This window comes from Cheilinus undulatus, linkage group 13 (assembly GCF_018320785.1).
Source record: "Cheilinus undulatus linkage group 13, ASM1832078v1, whole genome shotgun sequence".
NCBI lineage: Eukaryota > Metazoa > Chordata > Actinopteri > Labriformes > Labridae > Cheilinus > Cheilinus undulatus.
Window position 1 is genome coordinate 29,326,400 of NC_054877.1, and position 20,365 is coordinate 29,346,764.

A 20,365-nucleotide genomic window follows, 5' to 3' on the forward strand; every position below is an offset into this window, starting at 1 on the left:
CACACAATTCACCCAGGCATTTCAACAGGCATCCCAGATAATTGTGGCCAGCTATATACACAGTTTTTACCTAATCTTGTTAAATTATATCAACATGAACACTTGTCATATCACGTCTATGACTCAGCACAAATTATCACTTTCCTATCCTGGGGCAGCAGGTTTTGGGAGTTTTGTGAATGTAACCATCCCTGAGTTGTTACTGTCCTCAGTTTTATTCAGTATAATGAGAAAGATGAGGAGAAAAATAGATAAATAAACACAATCAATATTTATGAGTTTTATATTAAACCGCTATGCAACTTTTTTACAGCTTTTCATGGTCAAAATGATAATAATGGAGGCTTCGTAAGACATTGTGAACAAAGTTTAGAGACATTTTTTGTTCTTAATCCCCAGCCAATATTCACAAAAATCTTACCTTGTATAATTCTACTCCATCTCCGACAGCTTCTTCACCTGTACCTCATCATATATCAGGATTATTTTACTGTATGTTTCTTAAATCACACATTTTATGTGTTGAAATGTGACACTCAATATTCAATGACTGGCATCAAATCAACAACTGATCGGTGTGAGGTGGATTGTTAATGCAAAAACCTTAAATTAATAAAATGCACAATAAAATCAACATGATCAACAGCACAACACTGCAAATAAAATAAATGTATGCCTTTTACAACTAAAAATATAATTTGAAATTAAGAAACAGACAAAAAATAGCACTTAAAAATGTTTCATAAAAATATGACATCAAGTGAATGCTTAAAAAAAACGTATTCTGTAGACAGATTTAGACAAAATCTATTTTTTTTTTAAATATCATTTATGTTTCATAAAACTTTTTTTTCAGTTGTGAAAAAATAGTAGGAAACTGATACTGATAATACAAAGCAAGATTTACGGTAACTGAAAAAAAAATAGAAATGTGGAGCCTATGTGTTTATCAAGATGCAGGCCTAAAAAAAAATAGGGGATTTTTCATTCAGGATTTTTTTTTTTTTTTTTGCACAATTTTGGTAGAATTGCCCATATTGTGTTACACAGTGGTGTTTTTACTGTTATTCAGTAAAAAGACCCACTGTCCTCATTGAGGACATCAGTTCTTTTGAAAAGTACTTGTTAAGACATAATTAGTTATTATACTTATCAGGTCCTAAATAAGTTGGTGATATTAAACATTCATAGCAAATAGAAGCTCAGGTCTCAGGAGGATAAAACACAAAATAGTGTAATTCTGTCAGAAAACATTACCTTGTGGGTTTTCCAGATTCTCCGACATTTATTAGTCCCTGCACTCTTTCCCTCCTCCTTCCTCAGGTCATTGCTCGAGAGGGCCAGCCAGTGAATTTTCTGTGTCGAGCTGAAGGAGAGCCAGCTCCTGCTATTGTCTGGATTTCCCCACAACGCAGGCGGATCACAGCTAAGAGTTCAGGGCGCATAACCGTTCTCCCTAGTGGCACCCTGGAGATCCGCTACGCTCAGCTTACAGACAGCGGGACGTACATCTGCATCGCCAGTAATGCTGGAGGTAATGACACCTACTTCGCCACACTCACAGTGCGGGGCCAACCTCTAGATCCCGCCTCAGCCTTCTTTCTCAACCGCTCTTTGTACAGTGGCGAGTTCTTCAATGACACAAATATGAACAGCACGCGAGTTTTCCTCAAGTTCACCTTGGACCTGACCACTATCTTGGTCTCCACGGCAATGGGTTGCATCACCTTCCTGGGGGTGGTCCTCTTCTGTTTCCTGCTGTTGTTCGTGTGGAGCCGAGGGCGTGGCCAACGCAAGAACAACTTCACAGTGGAGTACTCTTTCCGGAAATCTGAACCCGCCACTGGCAGCTCCTCTGGAGGGACCAGGAAGTTCAACATGAAGATGATATGAAACAACGCAGCCAGGGGTCCCTCGGGGGAGGCATGAGCACGTCCCAAAAACGTGTTTGACACACGCAAACGCACACAGCCACAGACTCGCAAAGAAGTTAAAAAGTATAACATCACATCCTGTATTTGGCTCAAAATTTTGGCTCCCACGTCAAAAGTGAGGCCATAACAGATTTGGTTTGATTTGTGGATGTTAACAAAAATAAGTACAATTTCTGCCTTCAGCTTGTGGTGAAAGGTAGGTTTTCAGGCTACTATAGCTCTGAAAGAAATTTTGTTGTGCTTTCTACAAATGAAAGAACTAAAAGTTTATGGAAATTGGCATGATTAATCTGTTAAATATATCAGTAGTCATGTATCTCTGAGAATGAAAAAGATTTCTTTTTCATGTGAATTTCTATTTAACTGAATCCTTGAAACATGTACTGTAGAGAGACCTGACTACCATCCATTTAAGGATTGTAGCTGTGCTCTACAAATAGAAGGATGCATGAAATACAACTAAGAGTTGAGTTGTAAATTTATTCCACTCAATAAATGAAATTGTTCTGAAAGAGTTTGATGTGTTTCTAAAGAAGGTCTGACCACGGCTGAACATTGAGCATGCTTCTAAAACTGTATAGATGTCAAACATTAACTGAAAAGCAATAACTGATTTGGAAAATTCACATGAGAAACAAAAAGAAACTCAATTCGACCTTTTCTTCTTTGTGAGATGTCGCAACAACATTAGCTGTGTGAGTTTGGGACGAGCGCACAGGCCAAGAGCTGCTGTGGTTGCCCGTGGGCCGGAGGGTTTGGTTAGGAAGTCAAACCCTTCGAACACGGGCTGCCACAGTAACCATAGCAACCAGCACAAGGGAGAGCAAGGGTAACAAGGCGGTAGGCCACAGGAGGGTTGCCGGGTAGGAGGGACTAGAGTGGGTGGTCAGTGTGACCTCTCCTTCCTCTCTCAACATCAGAAGCCCTGTTCTTTCATCTGCAGGACAGGGTCGACCTGCCAGCCTCCACCCTCCGTCCGTGCCCTCTCATGTGTTGGTGGATGCCTGACCTTCCCAGTGCTGCCAGGGGGGAGCAGCCTGGAGGGTTGGGTCAAACTCAGAGGCAGACAGAGGACACAGTTAAAACGCACACATCATCTTAGCAGCGGAAAACACACAAAAACACAAGGAAGGCACCTTACATCCACACTGACTGCAGCCACACATGTCTGTTAAATTATGACATTCCAGCAATACTAAATGTAGAGCCATAAAGCTGATATTCCTTCTCTAATAGAGAACTGATGTAAATGTCTGAGTGAACAAATGAAGCCATAGTATGTATCTGTTGTTTTTTATACAGTAGCGTGTGCATGACTCTGTTATATAATAGCAATTATTCCTACTGCCATCTTACAAGCTGTCGTGATGATCAAAAGACCATCTGCTGTCACTGTGCTTGCATTAAGTTGCACCCAAAACACACACACGCACACACAGGTAAAACCACACCAGTGTTATTAGGACTGATAGAAGCACCAAACGCAGTTACACATGAATGAACATACAAATTGATGAAGCGCCATGACATCAATGCTCTCTCTCTGTCTCTGAAAACGGTCGGTGTGCGAATGTCTCTGCCCCCCTAGCCCAGTGCATCCCCCCCTCCTCAGCCCCACCTCCCCCACACACACCTACCCCCACTGGGTCCTCCTTTGGGAGGGGTCCCTGGCTGGAGATCGAGGAATCAAATGTAAATGAAATCGTGTTAACCCTACCCACGCCATGTGCATCGTATAGTGGAGAGTAGTACTGTGGTTTAAAAAAAGAAACAAAAACAACAAAAGTACTTATGTTGAAGTGTTATGTTGACTCTTGTTTGTCCTCCATTTTAATTTCCTCAGTTGTTGTTGTTTGTGACCTTTCGACAGTTTACCGTTTTAAATTTCTTCGTCCTCCATGTTGGACCGTTCTGTTCTCAACACCTAAGAACATTTCCAAACATCAGACAGCAGGTGAGCCTCTATGATATCACCGTGCATGTTAACTAAAACCAGGCAGAGCAATGTTTTGACCAAGTAGCAAGGCATCGTCTCAAGCAGTGGTTTCATATTTTGTATTCAAAATTTAACATTTTCATAACAATGCTCCATAGTGTTGCCTCTTTGCTTTACTAACAGCCTGGTTTACATTACATAGCATTGTATTTATCCTTGAGTTCAACCTGGCATCAACACACAAACCAATTTCTACATAAATATAATTTTACTGCATCCAAAAAAACCTAAAAAAATTAGAGCTGAACAACACTGAAAAACAAACATAATATATTTTTCAGAATGTGGTAATATAAAAAAATACTGGAAATTATTCAAAATAAATACACTGGAGCTCCAATAAGCTAATTTGCATCTTACAATCATATATTAATATTTTTGACTATACATCTATTTTTACTTTAGGTCTATATTATATGAGGAAAAATGGAATGTCCAGTACTTTATTGGTATTATGATAATAACATGAAGTCTGATCAATTATTAATGATAACAATACATTTTATTCATAAAGAACTCTCATTTAAAGGTGCTGTACCTAGATTTAGAAAATAAGAATAAAAACACTTGCCGGTAAGAACATTTAAAAATCTAGAAACATATAAAAACATACTAAAAATATTAAAAAGGACCTCAGACAAACAGACAAACAATTTTAGATTTAAATACAACTGTAAAAAAGTTGGTTTTCAGCCTTTCTTTAAATACATCAATGGAAGATGTCAGCAGGTAGACTGTTCCACAGTGCTGGTGCATGGACAGAAAAAGCCCACTCACCAACTGTCTTTTTACTGACCTTTGGGACACATAAAAGCCCAGTCCCCTGGGAGTGAAAACATGTGTATCTGATAAGTATGATGGTGTAATGCCATTCACTATTCCATAAGTTTTATAAGCAGCACCTTAAAGTCTGCTCTAAACTGAACGGGAATAAATGAAGAGAGCCGAGCACTGAAGTAATGTGCTCAAATGTACTCAGTCTGGTCAGAACACGAGCAGCAGCACTCTGTACAATCTGCAGACCTCCATTGATAATAAACAATCTAAATAGCTCTAGCTTAGGTTTCTCTTGGATCTCATATGAGTCAAGCTATTATTATGGAATGCAGTGCTAATTGGTAGCTCTGTAGTATTAGCCAATGCAATATAATAATAGAGCTGAATTCAATCACCATCATCAATAAACTCCAACAGTCAAAGACTGACTGACTACATTTGATACTCAGCAACCCCAGCTGTCAATATCACCCAATACTATCAATACTTAGCCCTAAAATGATGCCTACACTGGGTGTCACAGCCATATGCAGGGACACTTTTCTGACAATTACGCAATGGAATTAATTTCTTAAAAAGAATAGCAGTGCTTTACTCGGCCCAATTTAGCCAAATATGAAACGTACCCAAAACTATGATAACAAATGTTTCCATCTCTATTTTAATGCTAACTCATATTGTGCTATTAATATAATATTTACCCAAAGGTATAAGGTATATTAATACCTTAACTAACTGACAATGTCAGAATGATATTTACAGAATGACACATTCACAGGGAGAAGTATATTTAAAATGCCGGATGAAAAACTCAATTAAAACACCTTTAGTGATATTGGTTTGAAGCATAGAAAAGTAAATCTTTTACATTTCCCCTTATATTTGGGGGGGGGGGGTCATTCCTTCAACTGGTAGTACAGCTGAAGAAAGACAGGAAACACCAAACATGCCAGGAATTTATCCTGTGACCAGTGCGTTGAGGACTACAGTCTCACTTTGTGGGAGCCTGCTCTTCCAACTGAGCAACACCGGCATCCCTTTAAAACTATTTTTACTGAGCATTAGGTCTTGCATTATTTTTTTCCTGGTTAATATAAACAAAATAATTAAAGATTTTTTCTTTCCCATTGTCTTGTTAGAAAGCGTATCATTATATCTTAAAAATGCTTTATATTGCCCAGGCCTAACTGATGTATTTCAATATTTCTTTAATTTCTGACCTATATGAAAACACACAAACATGTTACTTGGCATGCTTTTATTGAAGTAAAAGTAAGTGTAAGGGTGAATTTTAAACCATTTAAACATAAGCAAAATAAATCCTGCAAACCCCATTTCATCCTCATGAGGGGGATGATGAAACCACGGCTTGGTGTCAGGATGAATAGCTGAACAGCTGTTAAAGATTCATGAGTCCGAATGAGAATAGATGTACAAATTGGCCTGGTTCTCACTCCGCCTCTGAAAGCGTCAGCGGACATTTGTGTTGAGAACAGGATGTCACCTCCATGGACGTCTCTCTCCCTTAGCCAACCCTTTTGTGTTTTCATTCCCCCGTATTTCTCAGTAAAACTAGGTTTTAGAAGACAGTGAGAATGTCCATAGTGATTGTCGATGGTGTTATTGTGCAAACATCAATCACAAATGTAAGCGTAGATGAGGGTGTGTTTCATTTTATAATCTTCTTCTCCGTGTCCCCCTCTTTACCCTCCTCTTCCCTTCTCCTTGCTCCCATTCTTCTTAACATTTCCAAACCTTGTTGTCCCTGTTCACAGTATTAGGCTGGAATATGGTTGTGTGGTAGTAGACACGTGTTCTGTCTGGTCGGTGAGTCAGTGTCGTCGTGTTATGATTTGTCGCTCTTCGTGATTCCATCTTAACACGGAGCAGTGACTGGATCAGTGAAGTCAAAAGATGAAAGGGGTGACCCAGGTTCCCTCAAAAAAAAAAACAGACAAACATTGGTTCCCATTTCACATCCTACTCATTCCTGGAGAACATTTTCTGGAACTTTCTCGCTCTGCACAGTGCCACTCTGGATATGAAAACCCATGGACTGTACTGTATGTATTTTATCACACGATTTCTCGTCACTTTTTAACTTGCAAATGTAGAAAGGGTGGGTTGGTGTTCTGCTGTGGTACCATTACTATGAGCCTCACTTTCTGCCTACTGTGGAGTCATTTGACAAGGATAAGTATCAGAGCAGTCCATTCACTGAAAAGAAACATTTTTTGTTGGTCAGGGTTGAGAAGAAGCGCTTGTATTAATTAAAGCCTCAGAAAGCTTTGTAAGCCAGAAGAACTCATTTGGCCTCAGGCTAAATGCTCTAACTAAGTTCCCTCCATTATTCAAAGGTTTAGGAAATGAGTGAACATTTCAGTGGTTCAAACTGTAACTTAGCCAGACAAGTATTCAGCAGCTCTTTTTGAAGTAAAAAGTGTCAGTACACACAGCTTTGCAGCCAAGCCGTCGCCTCCGTCTGGCAGACTGACTCTCGTATTTGCAGATAACCATTGGAGCTGAGATTGATTCATCTCCTCTGCTGCTGTACTTAAGAAACTAGGCTGAGCAGTTCCCCGCTCCCCCCTCTAGTTTGTCCTTGCCTGGGGTTGGAGTACTGTAGTCTAGACGCCCCATTTACAACAGCAGCAGCAGCCTCACCATTAAGAATATATCATTGGGGAACTCTTCAAAGACGCAAACACACAGTCATTGCATCATAACCAGCCAGGCTTAAGATCTCCTTTGTTTAGATCTTGTTGTTTAAATTTAAGCAGGTTTGTTTGTATTTTCACAAAGAACAAACAGCTATGATCTAACCTTTAAGTCTACATTTTGGCAATCGTGTTTTCTCATCATATCTGACTCTGTTAGCTCTAAATGAATCCATCTTCTGCTCCATATTCTGCAGCTGCTGTTGTGATTGGATTAGACCTGAGTTGAATTATCAGTGCCGAGAGGAGCAGTAATGGGATGACTGCGGAGTGAGCTCGGCTGATTGGGTGATTACGTGGCTTATTAGTCCCATTTCCAAAGCAGACCTCTCAGAACAGTCTGCCATTCAAATACTGCTTTGTTTATTCAAGCCTCAAGACTGAAACATAACCTATGGCGGTTTCACTAATTGGACAAAAATTTTTATTTTTTAAAACAGTAGTTCATTAACTGATGTGCTGTTTTAATTAGACATGTAGCAGAGCAGGGCTGAGGGGTTGTTTGAAGCACCTTGAACAGATAACCGCTACATCTTAACCTTGACCAGATGATTATAAGTGCCCCCCTTCTCTATGTGACAATACTGACCCCTAGTGGTCAAATTTGGTAACAGCAACAAATGGGACCATTCTGCTGATGCTCTTCAATGTGATGGGGATAAAACAGCTCTGGGTGTTGCACAGTTTAAACCCTGAGGAGAACATGTAGACTGTTAGCTTCATGAGTCAGTGTTTCACTGATTTTCTTATAGCCATAGTGTGACCTCCTCTACACTCTGCTTGACTTGGGTTATCATGAGAGACCACCATCTGATCAAAAGCAACACTTCTGATGTTTTCTGGGACTCAGCCTGTAGATTAGACTGACACTTTGAAATACTGTCAACACCATTATTAAAAAATACAGTAAAAATCCACGAGAAAACATCACAGCATCTGATCTTTTAAATTGACTGTAAACTAATCAGCTGGTTCCTCTCTAGAGAAAACATGTTCTTTTGATCTTAGCAGGTTTAATCTATGCATGCCTTTTGTATACAGTGATTGGTCTTGCCAAACTCTCACCTACATTTGTACAGAGAGCTATGGGTGCCATTGATGCTGGCCATGGGACTGGCTGAAACAAACTCAGTGTTTTTTCCTGAGATAAGGCAGAGCAAACAATCGCCTGTACCTGCATTTCCTATTGTGAAAAAAGAGTGAGCATCTTACAAAAGAAGCATTTGTTTACTTGGGATGATTGTACTTTTACACATATCTATCCAGGGGATCAGCTCGGATGTAGATAAATCATTGATATTCCAAGCAGGATGGTGGGACTGATCAATGCTGTATGGGGATAGGATTATTAATGGCATACTTCCATTGATCTGTCTTGAACCTTGTCACTCTCCCACAGTCCCTCTGGAGTAGGAGGAGGCGTACAGAGCTATATCAGACCTGGTTGGCACTCATTCCTAGGTTTCCACATTACCTTTTAAGACAATTTCCTCTTTTAAGAACGAGATGGTGCCAGATTGTGACAGATTTTTTTCCAGGTCTGAGCTAATGTAGCGCTCTCGTACCTCCCCCACTCTTCAGAGGAAGCTTTTGTCAGTATAGCTCTGTATTTATTGGAGCCCTCTAATGGAAAATACTCAAATATATGTCTAAAATTTGGCTTGGGTATACTTATTCTCTCTCTGTCTTTTCTCTCTTTCGTGCGCTCTCTCTTTGCTCTCGCTGTCTCTTCTATCTTTCTATAAACCTGGCACCAACCTCGTACAACGTTTTTTCCTCCTTAGCTTCAGATTTTTATTTGTTCCTCTTTGTTAAAACTGTGATGAATTATGTCTGAAACCTAGGAATGGGTGCTGAGTGCTCCATTAAATGCAGAGCTAATATAAAGACAGCTTGCACAGCTTTTGTGATTGAATGGTGTGATCAGATCAATCATTAAAGCATAAAGGCTTGTTCATAATAGAGACTGTTATACACCAAGTATTGAATTTGAACTGAAGTACATTGGACTGTACCTGATTTATAGCATTTATATTTTGCACCGTTGTGGATCCTTGGATGGGAAGAACAGAAACTGTACATATTAGATCTCTTAGCCATATCATGTCATCTAATCTGTAGACCTCCTTGCCATGTCTGACAGAGGAAAATGACTGTTGAACTGTAAATAGTGTAGGTATAGTAATATAGGATATAACTGCTGTTTCTTCTCTCCAGGGATCGCCCATGTTTTGCTCAGTCCCATGGCTGCTTGGTCTCAGAGGGAAGGACGAGACAATAATGTATTTGTCTATAAAATACACACAAGTTCTTTTTTTTATTTCAATGTATGTTTTATAAACTGTCTGTCTTGTAAATTAACTCCTTTTCGTCATAAAAGCATGATGTGACTCTGTCAAAAGTGTCCTGTCTCTTCCTGTCACCCGTTCATGCCTCCTTAAGTTAAAAAAAAATGAAACGCAAACACTGCACGTTGGTCAGTATATTAAAATGCAACCAGTGCTGCAACAGCCACAATGTTTAGAGGGGTCTGGCTGCAGAGCATTTATCTCTATTGGCCAATCACACAGACTGTTCATCTGAGATGTCGTACTATCTCAGGAAGTGCCGTAATTTGCCAGTATAATGTATTTCCAGTTGAAGTTTTTTTTTTTCACAAACGAAATCTGACAGTGACGCTTCTAAAATAACTGCATTGAAAACATTACAGACTAAGAAGCATTTCATAAACAAATAAGAGAAAATGGTCAGAGGTCTAATCAGGATTAAAATTATGTATAGACCCTGTTTGAAATAGATACACAAACAGTGGCTTCATAAAGATAACAGCTATGCCTGCTATGTAATTAATATTACTACATAAGCCAATGTAGCTATGTTAGCTTTAACAAAAGTAGCTAAAGCTAACATAATTACATAGATAGTGTATCTACATAGCTTACAAAGCTGCTTTGTGGGCTTAGCTTTAGCTACATGAGCTACATAGCTATGTGGCTGTTATCTTTAGCTAGGTTAGATTTAGCAAACGTAGCTAAAGCTAACTTTGCTATGCAGATAACGTAGATAGGTAGCTTATGTAGCTGCTTTGTGAGCTTAACTTTAGCCATGCTGGCAACATAGCTCTGTTATCTACATATCTTATGCAGCTAACAGAGTTGCGTTTGCTCCGTTAAAATGTTTCACTGAGGAAGAGCTTTTTTTCCTGCAAGCAGAATGTTTACTCGTCTTTTTTAAAGGTTTTGCAGGTCAGGTTTTTGTATCCTAACTTTTGGTATCCTAACCTGTACCTTAACCCTCATCTTTACTCTAAACAGAAGTTTAATCTGATTTTATTTTGAATGATTTAGAATGTATTTCTGTTTTGAGATCTACAGCGTCTCAGATGAACGGTTGTAAGCATGGCCGTCAGAAATGAATGGTCTGCAGCCAGACTGTCTTGCCAATGTTGGGTGAAAGCATTACTAAAAAAACACATTGATTAGAGTTGTCAGTCAATTAAAAAATGTTTTTTTAGGCTTTGTAATCTCATGTTAATATTTTGAGAAAGATTATATTACTGGTAGATTTAAAGATAAGTGTAACAAAACAGAAAGGATATGCTTCTGAATGGGATGAAAACTTTCTTCTAGCTTTTGAAAAAGGAGAAGTTGAGATTAGGGGCAGATTGTCCACTTACTAGGCAATCAAGGTTATGTAGAATAATGATAATATTCATTAAATTGTAAAATTAAGAGCATAGAGAATTTTACATCTGTTCCAATTGAAGTTACAAAGCTGCTTTAGCCAGTTGTGTGATGGCATCAGAATTCAATTTCTCAGCATACATTTTTATCACAAATTAATCCAAAATTTAGACAGCACTAACTATGATACATCTGATTGTATACAATATTACTTTTCTGTGTAGTCATTACCTATTAGAATGTTTAACCTTGAAAAAAAATATCGAACAAATGCTGAATGCAACTAAAAAGCCAGATATTATCTGGCACTGGTGGAGACCAAAACGGAGTTAAAAGAGGGTTCGTATCAAAGTTAGTTTGATAAGGTGGCCTAAAACACAAGTCTATCCATTATCTACCCACCTGTCCAGTTTGGGGTGGCTGGAGCAAACCCCAGCTGCCACTGGGTGAAAGGGGGGACCACATCCTGTACTGCTTGCTACTTGATCACAGAGGAAAGAAGTCATACTCACACCTACTGACAATTTAGAAACACCTATTATAGCCTATGAGGGATATGAACCAGTAACCTTCATTTTGTAATACAACAGCACTAACCACAGCACAATGGTGTAAGAGGACTATACTCCAAATAAAAGATAAAGTTGCTCCTAAATGATCAATCTATAAATAGACAGATGTTTCCTAATAAGATCACAATTTTAACTGAATGTAGTAGTCATGTTTTCCACACTGAAGTGGCCCATAAAATAAACTTAGCACAAAAAATAAGGAAATTTGTGTTTGGTAGATTATTTCTTTGTTGTAACAATGCTTCTTGTCAGTACATCATATCATTGGAAAGCCTGTTTATTCCCCTTTTAAAAGGGGCTACATTTGTAAGGAACACGCATTTGTGGGATGAGCAGCAGAGCTGAGTATGTGGGTTGTGCCCATGAAAAATTTGCAAAATCTTCTCTGCCAATGCCAAACAGCTTATTCTGCGGTGAGCATGGGCTGATCCGGATAGGGCCCGTGCGATAGAGCATTGTTTGGAGTGAACCCTAGTACCATCTCCAAACTGAAGGCCAAGTTCCATATAACGGGGGATGTTAGAGACAGGCCGCGAAGTGGGCATCCCAAGAAGACGACATCCCAAGAAGACTGTTTCCTCACCCTGTTAGCACCGAAGGCTGTCTTCTACAGATTTGCAGTCAAGGTTTGCAGGACGATATAGCCAACGGCTCTCTGCCCAGGCAATCTGGAACAGATTACACACAGTCAATCTCCAGTCTCATAGGGCTGCCAGGAGGCCTGCTATGACTGCCCTTCATCGTCAGGCCCGTTGGCGCTGGTGTCGGCAACACGTGCACTGGAACCTGAACGTGTGGAGGAATGTTATGTTCAGCGATGAGTCCAGAATCTGCCTACGGCAGTTGGATCATAGGGTAAAATGTGGAGAAGACGCTATACTGATTGCTGCACCAATAGAGTAACATCTTTTGGTGGAGGCAGTGTGATGGTGTGGGGCAGCACTGGCTTGTCATCATTGGAGGCAATCTCAATGCAGAGAGATATCGAGATGAGATTCTGCAACCAGTGGCAATCCCATATCTCCACAGTCTGGGACTGATCTCTATCCTCCAAGATGACAACGCTCGCCCCCACAGAGCAGGGTTTATCAGAGACTACCTCCAGAATTTGGGAGTGGAGAGGATGGAATGGTCTGCTGGCAGTCCTGACCTCAACCTCATTGAACACATGTGGGATCAGCTTGGGCATGCTGTTTGTGTCAGAGTGATCGACACAACCACGTTTGCTGACTTGCAACAAATGCTGGTTGAAGAATGGGATGCCATCCCACCGCAGTGTGTGACCAGGCTGGTGACCAGCATGAGGAGGAGGTGCCAGGCTGTTGTGGCTGTGTATGGTTCTTCCACACACTACTGAGGCTTTTGTTTGTTCAATGAATAAATTGTTAAATTGCCAATATGCCTTGTTTCTTCAAACTTCAATCGTCCAAATCCAGCAAACACAAAACAAGAATCAATGGCAGAATAAGCTGTTTGGCATTCCACAAACGCATGTTCCTTACAAACGTGGTACCATTTAAAAGGGAAATAAACAGGCTTTCCAACAGTATAAGATGTATTAACAAGAGGCATTGTTACAACAAAGAAATGATCTACCAAATACAATTTTCCTAAAATTTTGCAATTTATACAATTTTGCTAAATTTGTATCTTTAAGTTTCTTATAAACATGTTTGACATTGTGAGACCAATTCATACTGCAATAGAATCTTCTAATTCTTTGTCAGTTGTCAAGATGTATTTATGCTGTAGCTACACAAACCCAGCCATTAATCAGCCATTAATTACAATCAGCCATCTCTGTTGAAAAAAATAAGCCTCAATGATGCACATGCACTTACTGTAAAATGTGATTGTATGATCTGAATCAGAATACACATTGACCGTCTGAAAGAAGGGGGACAAGACACATATAATCATTTTTCATTTCAATGCCTGCTGCATCATACTGAATAAGTGGGCAGTCAATCATCTGGCTCTGCCTATTTCTACCTTGATTGACAAAGACTAGTCAATTTGTGCTTTGTCCTAGTTCTTGTCCTAGGTTTTGTAGTCTTGGTCACACAAGATTAATATCAAACTTAACTATACTGACAGCAGACTGTCAGAAGTAAACATGAACAAGACAAACTCATTGTTAAAGCTCCAAATAATATTTGAAGATTAAGAACAGATTTGTAAAAATTGAATTCGGAAAAAAAAAACATTGGATGACCTTGTGAAGTCAGTCCGAGAGTAAACATGATGGGTATTTGTATCAGCTACTGTTAGTATACCGTAGACATGGTTAACATTTGATATAGCATCTGCTGTTGTATGACCATAAGCAGGCTACAGAGTGTATGTGCTGAATTCATCGGTTAGAGGTATTTGAGACAAGACGTTAGGCTTGCCAAAGCAGGTAAAGCACAGGTGTGATTAATAACATTAGCACAACACCCTTCAACCGAAGAAGAAACATGGAATTCAGTCATCACACGGCGCTTTTTGTTTCAAAGATAGGCTACTCATAGACATAGGCAATATAAGTTAAGTGTGGGGAAATAATCAAGTCATGGGATTCAAATGTGTGAGTCAGGGATTTAGAGATAGTCAAAAATCTGGGCAGAAATGTCAAAAATGTCTGTTTTAAAGGCAGAGTTTAATTATTGTTAGATTCCGTAGTCCATTGTTACAGAAAAGCCACAAAAGCGTTAGCATTTCTCGTGAAAACACTTTATGCCTCATTCCAATATTTCTAGAACCTATTTGTTGTTGTAAGTGATCTTTTGAACGAATTCCCGTCAATACCTTGGTCACTGAGACGTTACAAAGGTTGCTGCTTTTACTTTGAAAGGATAATGCCGGTAGGAGAAAACCACGAGGGAAGGTGAATCACAGGTGAGAGGCAACTTTGAAACGACAGGTAAATATGAAAACTACTTTTTGTGTGTTAAACATTGCGCTAAAATGGCACAAGAGTTGTTAAAATTTACATATTATGCATTTTGATGTTAATTAGGCCTAATGTTGGGTGCCTATGATCCTTTTTATTTAGTTTTTTTCTGGGTTTGTGTATGTGTTTAAGCTAGCAAGGTGGCTGTTAGCTTTTTTACCGCTTCCGGTCGTGTAAACAAACAGCATTAGTTGTTTTTTAAATGAAGACGGCACTGATAAAATGTTACGGAGTCTTTATTATGAGTGTACGGAACACGAAAAAACAGCAATTCTTAATTGGTGTTTGATACCTTGCGTTTCTTTGTTAAGAGTGACTTGTTATTTTAACTGGGCTAATTCTAATTCCATTTAACCCTACCATGCCATGTTGCCAATGTCTCTTATTTCAAGATATTTCCAAAGTGCTTCTCCAAGCATACTAGTTTTATTTGCGATGCTGACATTAATTTACTTTGCACACAGAAAAAAAAAGTCATTCAAAGGATTATAGACGCTCATAAAGCAGAATAATGTACAAAGTTACTGCAGCTTAAAGCCAAACAGTAGCCTACAGAACAATTCTGGCAGAGGTAGGAAGGAAAAAAAAAATCCAAGACTCTGGAAAGAAAAAGAGTGAGAGATGTGTCCCCAGAACAACTGCCGAGACACTAGTGAATGACTTAGCCTGGTCAGGAATTGTAGTCAAAGTTGCAGCAAGAAAAAGTCCACTTCTGCAGAAGAAACACCTTCAAGCCAGACAGCATGCTAAGCACCACCTGGAAAAAGATTACGCGTACTGGAAGCATGTCATTTGGTCATCTGAGACCAAACTAGAGCTCTTTGGCCATAGAGATGTTGCTTGGAGAAAGAAGGGAGAGGCGTATAACCCAAAGAGCACTGTCCCCACAGTGAAACACAGGGGTGGGAATATTATGCTTCAGGGATGCTTCATGGGTCTAGAACTGGGAATCTCAGCAAAAATGAGATGCAAATGACTATTAGAATCTTGGGGGGGGGCTAATTTTGACTGTGGTAGTTTTTTGGGAGGAAATAATTCTGTTTCTGTGTGCAAAGTAAAATTATGTAAACATCCAATTTAACTAATTTTTAATTTTCAGTTTGTCTCCATCTTGCTCCATCCTCTCTGTTCTATAATGATGAGAAAACTACTGTGCACTCTGATCCTGGTTTTGTCTGAATTCTTGGTGTCATGTAGGTCCATGTGGGCTGTGCATATGATTGTATGTATGACACAATTATACGGTAAAATAAAATACTTCAAACTTTAAAACTCCAAAATAAAACTAGACTGTTTGGAAGAGCTGTGTTAAAATCCATTGCTCTGCTTAGCAGCACTTGGGAAATAAAAAAATGCCATGGGGGGGGGGGGGGGGGGTAATTACGTCCTTCTCTGCATGTTGAAGGAGCATTATAACCCTTTGTGATCCTTCACTTGAGGAGCTACACCATATTTCAGCTGGGGAAGCTATAAAATACTTTGAAATGTATCTATGTTTACAAAACATTTAATTCATATACAGCATCACTATTCTCCTTGTGATTTTAATCCAATTCTGGCAATATGAAAAAGGATTTGAAACAGTGCTGAGAGTACACTGCAGTGTTGTTCTTTTTCCACTAGATGGCACTAGAACACCAGAGTAAGAGAGCATGAAAGGGAAAAAAGAGAAAAGCCAGTCAGCCAATTGCTTGTTTCTTTATTTGTTTTAGTCAAACACACAATTTACCCATACTGGTTTTCACTTGGTGTAGTATTTGTTCCAGTTATTACTTGAGTCTCCCTCCACAGGCTGAAGGAAGACCAACATGACTGACAGACTCGCTGTGATGCTGGGAGATGAAGATGAGAAGAAAGGCTCTCTGGGAGATGACTACGTGTGTTTGTGTGCGTGTGTTCTGTGCATATGTGTGCAGGCATTTGATCAACATCTTCGATTGGATGTCCTCTTAACAAGTCAGATCCCCCCTCACCACCACCACCACCACCTCCATTGTAGCCGGGGGAGGGTCCTGGGTGCCTCGGCCCCCACCGTAAAGGTCACTCTGCAGATGTTAAAGGTGACCACACACACATGCACCCGCTGATCTCTCTGAGAGCCATCCTTCCTCCTCTCCTCTCCTCCCATCTCTCCTGTCCAGTCAGTTTCTCTGCCCTCCTCCATCACTCTCTTTCTTCCTCCCTCCTTCTTTTTCTTTGTCTCTGCTCTATTTGAAATTGATTGTCTTCTACCATCACAAAGACACTTGGTTCTGATTGATTGATCGGTATGAGGAGAGGGAGAGAACATCGACACTGGGGTTTCAAGAGCTCTGAGGTCTGTCTGAAGGGAAAAAAGAAAATGACGCCATTTTGATGTACTGGGAGACACCGTATTTTAGCGTCCCAGCTGTCTGTTTATGCTTCAGCTGGCTCATAAAACAAACACCCAAGCCGATTGAATGTAGGATTAAGTAGGGATGAGCAGGAATACAGAGACTGAACTAACACACTCACACTGCTGTGGTAAAACAAAGAGGAGCTACAGAAATAGGGACTATTTCCACATAAAGGGGAGGCTTACACTCAGAGAAAAGACAGTGATGAAGCATATACAAAAACACACATTTTATACAAATACACAACAGCACATAAAAGATAAAAAAGGAAGTAAAGACTACTCTGAAACCAAAATCCAGTTGTTTTTCCTTGTTTTCCCCCTCTCCTCCACCTGTAGAGGTACAATTCATCCTGCAGTTTAATATACACTTATATAGTATCCATGCATAAAAGAATCGCTCATCCCAACCCTAATGACAGAGGTGCTTTGGTTGGTCCTCTTTTTTTTTTAATTGGGGGATCACTTTAACACACATATGAGACAATGTTCCAACACAACTTAAGCCAGAAAATGATGTGAAACATAAATAAGTCCTTGATGATAGATCTTACATTTCATCAGTTACTTCATCCTCCTGTGTATAAAAAAATCATCCTCTTCTGATTCTTTGCTTCCTTCCTGCTACTTTTTGAAACATCCTTCCCATTTCTTATTCCCTATTTTTAACACGCTGTTTAGTATTATTTTCAACTCCAAAAAGGACAACGTGCAAACCTACAAACAATAAATTAACCAACTCAGAAGAAGTGAAGCCATAAAATGGCTCATAATGCACACGCTCCCTTAAAGAAATTATAAAAAAATGGAACAATCATTTCGCCGTGACGTTAATGTCACTCTCATTGCTAAACATTGTCATTATTGTTTCACTACATTTAACCTTTACAATAAAGATTTGAGGTATATCAAGATGAATTGTCTACACATGCCTGCCTTGTTGTGATGCTACCCTGGACTGAGGGACCAGCAGAGAGAGCGTGGATGGGCGGGGCGGTGGGGTGACCGGTGGGTTTTAAAAATTAAAATATGCACTACTGTGATTGTGATTGTTACACAGGTTGTGTTTCGATGTGATAGAGAATGGTGAACGGGCTTTGTAAACAGTCATATACACACACACACCTACACTCGGATTACAAATTACACAAAAATATCTCTGGAGGGAGTGTGTGTGGATGTGTGTAGAAATTATGTAGCAAAGAAAAAAACACTGGTGGTAAACACTCTTTTTCCCTCATTGTGTTAAAAAGTGCTTTTTGAATGAAACGAAAGTGTCCTTTAATGTAATGAGCTCTCATTCAGTGTCTTTTTAAATGCTGTGTGTTAATGTGCGTGTTAATGCGTGTGCAGAGCAGTCCACCCCCTGGTTGAAGGAAAAAGGCACTCAACTCCTCCCACATAACAAGCAAATTTGTATGTTTGTTATGCGGCATGACTGCTCTGTAGAAGTGTATATGTGCACTTAGATGCATATCGTTACTTTTGTGTGTTAGCATGTGTGTAGTGTTGACGTGTGCACGTCCCAGGTCCAGTGTGAACAGAGCAGGCTTGAAGTATCTTTGGTTTTGATGGCTGTGTCACAGTCCACACTAATCTGTGAGGTAGACACACACGCATCTGTTTCCATCACTAACTCTCTGCTGTGGATTTTCAAAGCTTCTCCCCTGGACCTCCAACAGGGCGTCTGTTATAGTGCACTTCAAAACAAGCAGAAGCCAGACTATGGAGGAATGTCACTTACATGTTTCCAGTTCCATACTGATGGGCGTCTGAAGCTCCCGCCTCCCCCTGCTGCACCCCTCTGTCTGCGTCTCCTCTCTAATATGATTATCTCCCGCTAGAAGATGCTACACAACAAGTGGCTTTGCCCAAATGTAAAACAAAAACTTTAAATACACAAATAAAATGAGATGGCTCTCATGGTAACCAAAAATCACCATCAGCAGAGGAATGCAGTGACAGTCCAGTTCAAAGGGTTTAAATTTCAGAGATCCAGGAAAGAGGTCCGTCTATCCCATCACAAACATATTCACAAATATGCACAGTTTTCCATTTTCCTCCTGTCTGTGCATAGGATCAGTCCATGACATGTTGATTTTTTTCTTTACATTTTGTCCACAAGGTGCTTCTTTACATATAGTTTCAGCACAACATAGCACAATAGTCACGAGTGAAACCATGTGTCTATGGTACTATTATTACCCGCATCAATAGTTAAGGAAGGAAAAAAGAAAGAACAAGACACAACAGGGGGAGTAGCAAGAGTTAAATAGAGAATAGATAAGACAGAAGAAATTAAAGATTATTTACAGTCATTTTCATTGTGTTTCATGTCAGCCACATCAACATGTTTCTGAGGTATGGAATAGGCGACGTGCCTGCAGTTGTAACGACACAGGTTTAAACATGGCGAGGGGCACGTGGCGACAGAGCGGGCTGCACCTGTTCTCTGATTATCATAAAGAGGCAAACATCATTGGCACTCGGAATCCTATATTGTGACGTTTGACCTCTGCGTTTGGCCACTAGAACAGAGCAGACCCCCCTTCCCCCCTCCCCTTCCACCAGGGCACGATACTTTTTTGATTGTTCTCCTTTTGTAACCTGAAAATAACCTCTCTACACAACCTACGGCCTTGATGCCTCACACACAGACATTCAAATATGTATCAAAGGGTTTCATCTTGTTTGGTTTGTGTTTGCAGGGCTACACTGATGCTTACACAGAGTATTAGTGTGTTCATCCCTACAGATATCTACTCTACGGCATGTTGAGATCTGCTTTAAATGGACAGCAGGTGGCGTCGTAGCTCTGAAAGGACGCGAGCTGAATCACTGCAGAGGTATCACAGCCCACACACGCAGCATGTGAATATTACGCACATGCACACGCATGACACACCAATGCAGAGCCGCAGTCTGGTAAGTGGTTAGCAGGTCAACAGACACTTGACACAAAAACACGCCTCTCAATCAGCCACACTGAAATGAAGAGTGGTTGATCACACTTAAAGACACCTGCTGTCTGATTTCAGGCTGACTTGTGACAACTGATGTGTGGCAGCTCAAGGTTTCCTGTTGTAAAGCTAGTAGTTGTTTATTCTTTGGTGTGTTTACATCTTAAAGCTAAACCCCCCCTTCACAAGGCTTTAACACACCCATAGTGTGATTTAGGGCTTCTTTGGTTTTCAGGTGGATCCATTTAAAGCCACGCGATCGTTTCAGTGTGACGCTCTTCAAGCTACTTGATCTTTGGTTTAAAGAGTCGCAATGTGAAAGCTTTTTAACCCCTTAGAGTTACATTCAGATAAAAAGAAAACACATGGAGCATTGAGAGGATCTGATTCATCTGCACAGGTTATATCTGCACT

The 20,365-nt window shown here is 40.0% G+C and overlaps 1 protein-coding gene across 1 annotated transcript in view; it reads left to right on the forward strand.

Moving 5' to 3' along the window:
- The window catches only part of LOC121520429 (leucine-rich repeat and immunoglobulin-like domain-containing nogo receptor-interacting protein 3), a 61,715-nt gene extending 51,935 nt beyond the window's left edge, over positions 1-9,780 (forward strand). Inside the window, exon 4 of the mRNA XM_041803870.1 lies at positions 1,324-9,780. Coding sequence (XP_041659804.1) covers positions 1,324-1,893 — 570 coding nt within the window. The 3' untranslated portion in view covers positions 1,894-9,780. The remainder of the gene's footprint in view (positions 1-1,323) is intronic.
- Positions 9,781-20,365: the final 10,585 nt, after the last annotated feature.